The sequence below is a fragment of the Monodelphis domestica genome, chromosome 4 (genome assembly GCF_027887165.1).
Source record: "Monodelphis domestica isolate mMonDom1 chromosome 4, mMonDom1.pri, whole genome shotgun sequence".
NCBI lineage: Eukaryota > Metazoa > Chordata > Mammalia > Didelphimorphia > Didelphidae > Monodelphis > Monodelphis domestica.
Window position 1 is genome coordinate 346,162,557 of NC_077230.1, and position 12,293 is coordinate 346,174,849.

A 12,293-nucleotide genomic window follows, 5' to 3' on the forward strand; every position below is an offset into this window, starting at 1 on the left:
GGTTGCTGATTGTGCCAAAATATATTTGCTCCAGATGACTAGGATACAGAGTATCTAAAATGTTATAACATACCAAATGTACACTCAAACAATGACAAGAGACAAAGAAAACATTATATAAATACCATTAAAAAACAATTCCATAAAACAAAATGGACATATTGTAGCTTGGCATGGGAAACTCTAAGAAATAATATAATTATAATTGCTCTGGGGTTTGGTCAAAAGTTTTATAAACATCTTTAACTGGAAAGCAAAATCTTTAAATTATTTCTAGGCTAACACTTTTAGTACCAAGAAATTTTTTTGTAATCAGATTATAAATTTCTCTGCAAAGATAGCCTATCAATGTACCCTTCTATATTTACAGGTCTAATTCAGTAAAGTTCAGTTATTGAATTATATAGGACTCAAGAAAGTCACATTTTGGTTAATTTAATAGAACAATTTGTACATGAAGAATTATTCTATTTGTTGACTGTCATTTGAAGAGATTAGGCTACACAAATTATAACATTAAAGCCAATAAGTAGTACAATCTTGTTCTAAGGTACTGGAAATGAAGTTAAAAGAATTGGTTACCATAGAACAAGTAGGAACAAGGCCTTTGATTCTATTCCTAACTCAATCTGTGACTTTCTCTAATCCATTCATGCCATCTGTACTTCCCTCTCCTATTTCCCCTCTACTCTTTGTTTTGCTTTTTCTCTTTATTCCTCAAGCATCCAGCATGATTCTCTATATGAAAGCAGGAACTTAAAATGCATACTGAATAATACTGATAGTGATTAATTATATCAGGGGCAGTTAGATGGCACAGAGGATAGAGCACTAGGCCATGGAATCAAGAAGAGCTCAGTACAAATCAGGCCTCAGACATTTACTGGCTGGGGGACCCTGGCCAAGTCAATTAACACTGTTTGCCTCGGTTTCCTCATCTGTAAAACATGCTAAAGAAAATGGCAAACCACTCCATTATCTTTGCCAAGAAAACCCCAAATGGGATCAGAAAGAATTGGACATGACTAACTCAACAAAATAATGAAATCTTTATATAGTCTTTCCTATTTGCCTGGCATTATGCTAAATGCTTTACAATTATTATCTTTTTTGGTCCTCATAACATGGGAGGTGGATATATTTTTATCTCCATTTTACAAATGAGGAAATTAAGGCAAATTAAGTGACTTGCCCAGGGTCACACAAGTTAGTGCCTGAAACCAGATTGGAATATGGCTCTTCCTGACTCCAGGCCTGCACTTTATCCACTGTACCACCTCCAAAGCCAAGGTTAAAAACAGAAATAACTAAACAGAACACATATTTATATGTCACTGGAAATATTTCTCAGCTCACAAATAGTAAAAGACTTTATTGAAACATGGAGGAGCAACAGAGAATAATTTAGTAAGGAATAAATTTCATGATGCTTTGTCTCTGAATATAAATAAATGCCTTATAGTAAATAATGACTCTATAGGATTAAGAAGAGGGTAAAAAGACAAAGTATGAGTTATAGCATATTTGAAAAGAATCACTTTTATCTACCCATAGCATGGTTCAACCCAAGTCATTACATGTTCCTAATGTGCTTTTATGTTGCGCAGGTAGCTAGAGATCCCAAAACACTTTGTGAGGTTTAGGCTATTAGTAGCTTAATAAAGCTTAAAACTGCACTAAAACTTTTGAGATGTCTTAGATTAAAATTGCATTAAGACTTTTGGGACAAACAATCTATAGAAAGTACATTGAACTTGGGAATGATGAGACCTGGATTACTTGTCCAAACTCTGCTACTAATGTATTATGTGACCTCAGGCAAATTACTTTCCTTCACTAGATCTTGTTTCTTTATTTGCAAAATATGGAATTTCTACTCAATATCTAAGGTGAATCCATTATAGTAAACAAAAGAATAGATACTGGACCTGTGATTTCATTGTTAATAGGGAGTTATAAGTTGCAGAGAAAGTGTTGACATACACCCGGGTATAGCTGTCACAATTAAGGGAGCGTTATTAAAGAAACAAAAATGAGTGACAGAAAAACAGGAACATGAAGGCCTGAGTATCACAGTATATATAGATCAAAGCTAGAAGTCAAACAAATACTCTTAAATTCCTACTAGAAACCCACAATTATAGCCAAAATCATAGATTTCTTTTCAATATTACTATCTAAATAGCAAATAAATGAAATTTGGTAAAAACATATTCCCTTCAAGAAGTTATGTCTAAGTATGAAAGGTTCTTGCAAATAATTCAGTCTAGGAAAACAAACACGTTTTATAAAGAATCTTTGAGCAAGTAAGTATCCTTATAATCAGTGGACTTCTAAAAAATTGTATTTTGGAATTTTCCCCTAAGGTCTCTCATGATGCTTGTTTTGACAGAGACACTCAACTCTGAGTTTTTATTTCAGTACCAGAGTTTAAGAGAAAATAAATCAATCAACTTACTAAGACCTCACATTTTGGAAACCTTGTTATAAGAAATCAATAGCTAATAAACAGAGAGGCAATACCTACTTCTACACTGTTTCTGTATCATTATTAATCCCCAAACTTTCTTCCCTTTCTAGAAGTTCATAATTCTTAAAAGGCCAAGATTTCTCTTCAGTAAAACCTAACCACCTACCACTTTCCTTCGATTAGTTCAATTGTGAGTCACAATTCTTTTAAAATTCTTCCTTAACATCCTAGAAATTATTACTTTTCAGTCTTTAAATCTTATGATTCCAGTAATCCTCTTAAGATCCTAGTGCCCTCACATCTATTCTTTTTATTATTTGTCTCTAATCTATTTTATTACCTTTTTACTTCTCCAAAATACCAAGTCAACTGCATCCATTTCCTTTTCCCTAGCCACACAACCAACCCGCTAGTAATCTAATCATGTCAAAACATGCCAAAGTCCACTCCTACCCCAATCATCATAGGACCATCTCACCTCCCAATTTGACCCCTTCTTTCAGAAGTACGCATCCTACACAGTCTTAAATTGAATCAACTCACTTCAGACCTTTTTATGGCCGTTTCCATTCTCAAGGTAGCTAATCTCCTTTATCACACTGGTCCTTCCCATAAGGCAGTCTGCTTTCACTCAGTTCCCAACTCTTCTTCCCCACTACTCTTCACCCCACTTCTATACTCGCTTCCCAATAGTGGCCCACGCCACCCCGAGTCCCTTACAGTCACTGGTTCTCATTGGCCTTTCCCTCCGCACTCGGTGTCCCACCTCATTTTCACCTTCCCTTTCCGTGGACTGGATCCTACCATCACCTGTCCTTTCCTCAACCTCTTTTGGTTGTCCCCATCAGTCGTACTTTCCCCGCCGTCCCCCATCACTTACTTATCCTTTTCCCAAAGCCCTCTCCGGTGCTCCCTATATTCGCAACCCTTACCCTCCCCCCATACCCCCGACCCCTCGAGTAGCCCCGCCCAAGCCCAACCTCCCGTTCACCCGCTCCTCCCACCCAACGCCCCCTCGGGTCACCCTTTCCTCCCAACCGTCCCCTAAACTCAGGAGCCACAGATCTCTTTTGGGCCCTGGCCCAGCTCTGGAACGGAGCAATGGGAGGCACGTACCCCATGCGCAGCTTGGTTCCGCTCTGACCGCCACCGCCGCCCGGCAAGGGAGGGCGGGAGGGCAGGCGGCCCAGGTGCATGGTCTTCTCCAAGGCCGACATGAAGGAAAAGGAAGGCAGGAGGGAGGTCGAGGTCGCCGCGTGTCCCGTCCTGTGCCGTGTCGGGCTGAAGCGTCGCCTCTGGGGCAAGTCCGCTCAGAAAACGCCTAAGCGGTTACAGAAAAGGTAGCAGCACTCGGGCTGCTAGGCGCACCGTAGCCCTCGGACAGCCCCCGACCGCCGCCGGCGCCTCCTCCCGCCCACCAGAGCCCAAACCCCTCCCTCGTCTCCAAGCCTAGCCACTCCTCGGTCCTCGTCTCCTCAGCGACCCGACCGGAAGTGCGCAACCGCTCTCCAGTCGGGGAAGCTGGGTAGCAAAGTCGGTGCAAGCGCGGCGCGAGAGGGTGGGGTCCGCGTGGCCAATGAAGTCCTCCAGGAACGGTCTCTGCTGCGCATGAGCATTGCTAAATGGGCAGGCTGGAAGCGGAGGGGCGGTGACCAGAAGAGTCCGGGTCCCTCACGGAAATAAATATGGTGGCAATGCATTGTGGATTTTGTAGTTCTCCCGGGAAGAACCATCTCTAGCGCGCCTTCCTTACCCGCCCTGGGAAGCTAAGACTGTAGGTGGAGAGGGTCAGCCTCCTGTGGCTTCCCTTAGTTTCCCAAGAGTCCCTGCGGCGGCGGTGGCGGCGGCGGTTGCGGGGAAACGCGCGCGCGGAGGGGCTGGGTGAACCTTGGCGGGACGCTCCTGCTACCCAGACGAAGTGTGAGGAAGACGCGGCGAAGGGTCAGTCCTGGCTCCAGCCCCTCTGGAACTGAGAGCTCCTCCGCCTCACTATGAAACAGCGGAAGGGCCCGGCAACTGGGGGTAGCCGGAGCCGCAAGAAGAAAGGTAACCCCAGAGAAGGTGGGAGCAACCCTGAAGTAGAGCGTGGAACCTTAGGCATCAGTGAGAAATTAGGGCCCCCTGGCAGGGGAGCGTTAGCTGCAGGTGCAGAGGGATGCCCTGCAGAAATTGGAAGGAAAAGGACTCAAAAAAGGAAGGAAGTGGTGGACAACTAAGAGTGGTATGGGAAAGTGGGACGCCGGAGAGACGAACTTGAGCAGGTCCAAGGAATGCATCAGACCTAGGGCACTGATAGAAAAACATGGGGAAATGTGGCATCCCCAAGGAAAGTTTAGAATGATAAAAACAGAGAGATAGAAGGGGTAGAAAGAAAAATTATCAGGGCAGGAATTTACAAGCAGTTTAACGCTGAGCTTGGATCCAGTCCACATTCTGCTTTTCTGTGACCCCTTTGACAATCAGTTCCCCCTCTTTGAGCCTTAGTTTCCTGATTGACACATCTTTATATGCTCTGCTATTGAGAAAAGATCGACAAAGAAAAAGAATTCTTTTAGAAAACAAATAAAATGTGACCCTGTAAAGATTTCAAATTAGAAAGATTTTAGTGTGTGTATGTGTGTGTGTATATATATATATAATATATACAAAAATATATATATATAACTTTACTTGGTAAGTCATGACCATTTGAGAATATGGGGGAGAAAGTCTCTAGTGGCTGTAATGTATTCTGTCACTTCTTTGCCTATAAAAGTTCACTTATCCTTGCAAATATTGTATCTCTCCTCCCAGCCCCCAAGTAGTCTACACAGGGGTTGTTTCATGTTTATCTCCAGCGCACAGTGGAAAATTAATCAAAGATTACTGATACTAGAAAAGCCCACAGACTGTAAAAATAAATTCTTGAGTCTATAGTATCATAGAGATTTAAGAGATTTAAATCTCTCTCTTTTTTTAAATTTAAATCTCAAGAGAAGAGATTTAAATACTAGAGATTTGTAATGGAAATTGCCATTGCCAGGTTCAATAAAGTCCTCTATAGAATCACAATTTTTCAGAGTTGGTAGAAACCTCAAAGGTTATCTAAGCCAACATACATACCTGATTAGGAATTTTTCCTAAAATATTCCCAGCAAGTAATTATCCAATGAGGAGAAACTCCTTCTCTTGCTAGACACTTTGGGACAGCTCTAATTGTCATAAAGATTTGTTTTGTTTTAACATGAATGCAAATCTTTCTTTCTACCACTTTCAGCAATATTCCTTTGTTAATACTAGAAGGAACCTGAGAAATCATCTCACGTAACCATTATTACATAGTAATGGACCAAAAAGGAAATTCAATGACTTGCCCAAGTGATGAAACTGAGACACAAATCTTCAGACTCTCAAACATAGTGTTCTTTTCATTATATCAAAAGAGTTTTTGGCAGAAATTAAGGTTCTCCGACTGTTCATATACTGCCTTATTTTCCTACCTACTCCAAATTCTGATTCATCATTCCTGTCCTTTTCCACAGGTCTAAGTGATATTTCACCATCCACAAGTCTACCACCTCTAGTTGAAGGTCAGCTACGATGCTTTCTAAGACTGACCATTAGTAAAATACTCTGGATAGTTGTGAAGCCTCCAACTCCTGTTCTCATCCGAGTGAGATGGTGGGGGGAAACATCAGAGGGAACTATATTTTGTCCCAGGGATGCTTCCATAATTGAACAGAAAGCTGTGAGAACAACAACCCGTTATGCTATTCGCTGTGGACCAAAGCAATTTACCTCTTATTTAACAGGTATGTTTATGTCATCCGAAATTTTCTTCTCTGGTGTTCAACCATGATAGTTTGTTCCTATTTCATCATAGACTATTTTTGTGTGTAGGGGTGTGTGTGTGGGGGGGGGGGGGGGTGTGCACCTTTACCCGACTATAATTTTCATAAGGTTAACTAAACCTTATATCTCCCAAAACACCTAGCACATTGCCTTAGACAAAATAGGAACTTCATAAGTGTCTCTTGAGAAAAGTATTATAAATATGACTTTTTTATTGTACCCAAGGGGCAAAGGGAAAATGTATGGTGGCATCAGTCTACAACGTGTATTATTCATATAGCAATGTTACGATATTCCAGAAATGGTATAAACAATATCATCAAAGACATATCTGACTAGAGAATGAGTTGATCTGATCATGTATTGAGAGTAAGGTATAAGAATGAATGCTGCATTGATATTCATGAAACAGTAATAAAGAAGACCTCTAAACCGATGGTCAGGTCCTTTATGGAGAAAGGATTTGTGGAAAGGCATAGACAAGCATAAGATGAAAGTGTGGAGAGGTTGTGATCTGAACTGCAAAAAGTACTTAAGGGAGTACTTTTCCTACATCCAATGAAATGTTTTTCATTGGAATTAGGCCTTTAATCAAACACATTTTACATAAGAGGGGTGAGGAAGCAGCAGGGGAAATCTCACCCCTGAAGTCTGTAGTATAATTTCCCCCTAACTTGAGTTGTGAGCCCTATCTTACCTACATGTCTGACACAGAGATGTAAGCCTACATGGACTTCCTCAAGTGCTAAAACAAAAATATTATAGTGGCATAAAATGCTATAACTGTGCTCTGTATTTGATGGAACAACAGTTTGGCAAATCCCTATAGACCTCACAGATGCTACTTCTGGTAATTTATGTCTAGTGGCAAGTCTCCTGGGGACTTCAGTGTTCTCATCTATAAAATGAAGATGTTGACTTAGAACACAGATTCTTATAGTTGGAAAATTTTCATAGAATACTGGAGTGTTAAAACAGGAATGAACTTTGAAGGTTATCTAATCTACCCTAATATCACAAAGGTGAAGAAATATAGTTCAGAGTTGTGTTCCAATAAGAGCACTTCTAGCATGAATGGATCAACATTACTTGGGGCTTGAAATGTTTTCATTCTAATTCCTCACAGCAGAGTTGTGCATAGTCTCCCAAGTTATTTTATCAGTCATCTGTCTGGATTCCCTGGTCTGCCACTGTGGAGAAAGATGCAGAACTGGATTCCCTACATAGCCATGGACTTCATAGCATTCCTAGCAGGGTGAACAGAAGAGAATGCAGAGTCAGGCTCTGGCTAGGATTACTGAACTGCTTTTTTGTGAATTCGTGGACTATTCAACCAGCCAGGGGAGGAAATAATGTTCTATAGACTTAACATCCTATTTTTGACCTTGACGTGTGATTTCATTAGTGTAGGCAGCACTCATGGATGAATTTACTTTGCCGATGCAAGTCAACACTTTTTCAACAACTTATTGTCTTGTAGAGTTTTCAGGAGTGCTGAGAAGTTATGCTGAACTTTGCCTAGGACCATGATTGGAACCCAGACCTCCCTGTCTTTGGGGACCCACCCTCTCTATTCATTAGGCCACACTGCCTTGGGGAAGAAAGACAAATAATAAAGTACATCTCTTTCCCCAACACTTTACTCCAGGGTTCTATCCTTTTATTCTAGTGGATCAACCAGTTATTTGGCCTTAATAGTGGAAGTAATAGTACTTGGATACTACCATCTAGTGGTATAGTGGAAAAAATACTAGTATCAGACTCCATATGACTGAATTTAAGTCTTGATCTGATACCACCATTTAACCTCTTACTGTTTGAGATGCCATATCAATGTAAATTATCATAATTGTGGCTGAGAGTCAACCTTAGAGTCAGGAACTTCTGCCTAGGATACCATCTGGAGCCCCTAGCTGAGGCAGTTTACCAAACTTCCCAAGAGCCTATAGAATATGTACTGATTTGCATTGGGAGAGAGAGTTTTCTCACTGGGAATTCTCTATATTAAAAAAAAAAAAGACAGTCCTAGTAAAAAAAAAACCCCAACACATTATTGTTATTAATTTCTCATCAGTATACGGAATATGAATATACTAACTTTTTCACCCAAATCAAGGTTCACGTAAGTACATTCTAAAAAAAATAGTAGTTATTCTTTATTTGCATGTCCCAAGTAAAGGAGTATTTCCAGAATTTGAGGTCAATAGCAGAAGATATCTGAAATTGAAGTGAATAAGAATCAGACTAAAAATGGATTAAATTAGTCAGGTGAAGAACATGTTTCTGATTTGATTCAATTCAGCAAAAAGAGATACCTGTTTTCTGGAGCTCTGAAGTTAAGTTCTATGGAAGAAATAAAATATAAATCATATAATTCCTGCTGTCATGGAGCAAAGAGGCATGGACAAATATGAGGTACCAACACAGAAAACTACAAGTCTCAGTATTTCATTGTAAGTGTATGAGATCCTACAGGAAAGGGCAACTACTAAGTGCAGGGAACAAAGTAGCCTCCTCAGAGCCTAAGACATTTATTTGAATTTGGCTTGAAAGGATTATTAGACAGCCACTAAAGAGATGTGTCCCAAGCTTCTATCAAGGAAATATGAGAATCTTCCAGAACAGGAAGACTGATTGGGACCAATAGATTATATTTAGGGGATCATTAATAACCAGTGGAAATAGAAGGGATGGCCTTAATGAAGTTCAGAGAATGTTGTCCCTTTTACCCTGAAATATCTAGCACAAAGAACCAGTCTGTCCACCTAACAAGGTACTCTTGTTTATTCGATCATTACAAATTTCACTGGATCAAAGACTTAGAACTAGAAGGATCATGTCAAGGTTATGTCATTCAGTTCTCTCAATTTATAGGCATGGTCCAGTCCCAGAGAAATGAAGTGATTGCCCCTGGTCACAGAGGTAGCCAGGCTAAGATTCAAACTTACTTTCTCTGAATTTAGTTCCAGAACCTTTCTCCTTGAACCATATTACCTCCTCCCCGCCCCCATTTTTTTTTTTAACTCTGGAAAATAGAAGTATTAAAGCCTAGAAAATGACAAATGTGTCCTGGTTTGGAAAAAAGAGAAGAGAATGGAGTCGTCTAACTATAGGCTGATGTACTTCTGTTCCATGAAAGATTGTAAGAAATACTCTTAAAGGGATTGATTATTAAAAGCTATCTTGTCTTTACTGAGAGTAGGTCATATGAGACTTAACTTTATTTCCTTTTTTGACAGTGCTACTACATTGTAATATATCATCAATGCCAAAGTCTTGTATACTTAATATTAGCAGGCTTTCTTCTTTCTATTTCTTGCATGCAAGATGATGAGTTATATGCAAGATAAGTGTACATAAATGTTTAATATTAATCAAATGACCTTGACTTAGAGAATAGTCATTAATGGATTGATGTCAGCTTTGGAAATTGCCTCTTAGGAAATCTTAGTAATATATAGTTGATCATGTTCAGCATTTTTATCAATGATTTGTTTGGATGAAACCATGCTTATCAGTTTTACATATGAGGCAAAGCTAAAAGAAATAGCTAACAAATTAGATAGCAAAAACAGGATCTAAAAAAATATTCATATAGGCTAGAGAAGATATAATAAGATGCTATTTAATAACCATAAATACTGTTTTAAATTCAGGTTTTTAAAACATTTGTACAGGTACAAAATGAATAAGGCATAGATTTGACCAGAGAAATCAAACTGATAAAAATTGGGGCCAGTAATTTGTACATGAATATATCCATACATCCTTACAGGCTACATGGTTTTAAAATGTAATTTTATCTATTTTACTTTATTTTTATTCATTTTGTTAATTATTTCCCAGTTACATTTTAATATGGTTGGGACTGTACTCAGGAGTGTTATGGGCACATGTTTAACTTTAGATTAGACTTTATCTTGAAAAACATAGAATAAGGGTTGTGAACTTCAGAAAGAAGTTACATCTTTTCACTAATCTCTAATAGAAATTTGACATTACCTTCAATTCTTTAAAAGAAAATTTATTCTGAGGTGTCCATTGGCCTCAGCAACCTGCCAAAGCAGTCTATGACAAAAGAAAGATTATAACCCCTCATGTAGAGGTTTTAGTAACCTGCAAGCCCAACATGAATCAATAGAGGGATATGACAACCAAGAAAGATTATGTGATCTTTTTAAGAAACATTATGTTCAGGAGCAGCTAGATGGCTCATTGGATAGAGCTCCAGGCCTGGAGACAGGAAGTTCTTGGTTCAAATATAGCCTTGTTAACAGTTAATAGCTGTGTAGCTGTGTGACCCAGGGCAGTCACTTACCTCCTCTTGCCTAGCCCTAACCACTCTTCTGCTTGGGTACTGATACTTAGTATCTATTCTAAGCTAGAAGATAATGGGAATTTAAAAAAGAAATATGTAAAAGAAACATTATTTCCAGGAAAATGTTGCTAATAGTCCTGTGCTCTTTTGGTAGAATAGAGTAGACATTGCAGGGAAACATAATCCACTTTAAGCAAAATTTCCTAATAAGTAGAACAGTCCAAAAATTTATAGTCTATGGCAGTGATAGCAGTCCTTTTAAAGAGCGGGTGCCTAAACTATAACCCTCACCCCACATGTGTGCCTCAGCCTTAACCCCAGCCAGGGGAGGGAGGAAGTGCTCCCATTGGGCTGCTGGGCAAAGGGGTGGGTGAGGAATGTCTTCAAGCGCATGGAGAAGAGGAGGGGAGCAGCCCCCTCTGGCATATGTGCCATAGGTTCATTAACATGCGTCTATGGGATACTGAAAAGAGCACTGATTCAAGAGCCAGAGAACCCAAGTTGAAATTCCTCTTATCGTATAATCTCCATGTGAGCTTGGTTCAAGTTGAATAACTTCTCTGGGCCTCAGTTCCTGATCTATAAAATGAAGACTGAGCTAGATGACCTCTAAGGATCTACCTTTAAGTCTCAATGTAAATGCCACCTTGCAAATAAGATTAGCATGAGCTCCCCTCACCTTTCTTTGACTCCATGTACCCACAGTTTCATCTGATCCCATAGAACTACTTATTCTGTATTTTGATCATGTGATTTATATTATAGTTATGTGTTTATAGTCGTATCTTCTATTAGGTACTAAGCTCTTTGAAGCCACTAACTCTATCCAATTTATCTTTCTATTTTCCACTATTTCTACCACATAATTATTGCATGGAGGAAGTGCTTAGTAAATATTTGTTTCATGAGTGAAAAGAAACTTAAATTTTGTAACAGGCTTCAGATGTCTATCTGATATCTAGTAAACACTTGACCATAATAATCTAATGTTTGATAAACCCAAAGATCTAAGTTTGGGGGGCAAAAACTCACCATTTGACAGAAACTTCTGGGAAAACTGAAAGCAGTTTGGCAGAAAGTAGGCGTAGACCAATATCTCATACAGATATCCACATAAGGTAAAAATGAATACATGATTCAGACATAAAGCATGGTATCATTAGTAAATTAGGGAAGTATGGAAAATTTTACTTGTCCTATCTATGAACAAAAAAAAAATATGACCAAACAAAAGACAGTATTATTGGAAATAAAATGATAATTTTAATTATATGACATTAAAAAGGTTTTGCAGAAGCAAAATCAATGTAGCCAAAATTAAAAGGAAATCAGGAAACTGGGGCAGGGGGAAGTTGGACTACTGCAAGATTCCCTGATAAAGGCCTTATTTCTCAACTATATGGGAAGCTCAGCCAAATTTAAAAATAAGATCCATTCCCCACTTGATAAATGGTCAAAGGATATAAATAAACACTTTTCAGAGGAGGAGAGGAAAACTATCAATAGTCACAAGGAAAAATAGTCTAACTCAACATGGATTAGAGAAATGCAAATTAAAACAGGCCTGAGATACCATCTCACACCTATTAAATTAGCTAATGTGCCAGAAAAAACAAGTGATAAATTTTGGAGGAAGTCTTGGGAAAAAAAGACACCAATGCACTTTTGGTGGAA

The 12,293-nt window shown here is 39.1% G+C and overlaps 2 protein-coding genes across 5 annotated transcripts in view; one reads left to right on the plus strand and one right to left on the minus strand.

Annotated features, from left to right (window-relative positions):
* Positions 1-3,910, minus strand: part of PPME1 (protein phosphatase methylesterase 1) — a 59,018-nt gene extending 55,108 nt beyond the window's left edge. The window contains exon 1 of the mRNA XM_056794990.1: positions 3,587-3,910. Within this exon, the coding sequence (XP_056650968.1) occupies positions 3,587-3,687 (101 nt within the window). The 5' untranslated portion in view covers positions 3,688-3,910. The remainder of the gene's footprint in view (positions 1-3,586) is intronic.
* Positions 3,911-4,086: 176 nt separating this feature from the next.
* The window catches only part of C2CD3 (C2 domain containing 3 centriole elongation regulator), a 176,429-nt gene continuing 168,222 nt past the window's right edge, over positions 4,087-12,293 (plus strand). For 2 of the 4 annotated variants that reach the window (XM_007490990.3, XM_056794986.1), the window contains exons 1-2: positions 4,087-4,531; positions 5,992-6,261. In XM_007490990.3, coding sequence (XP_007491052.2) covers positions 4,462-4,531; positions 5,992-6,261 — 340 coding nt within the window. In that variant the 5' untranslated portion in view covers positions 4,087-4,461. The remainder of the gene's footprint in view (positions 4,532-5,991; positions 6,262-12,293) is intronic. The other 2 variants (XM_007490993.3, XM_056794987.1) reach the window with 1 other exon arrangement.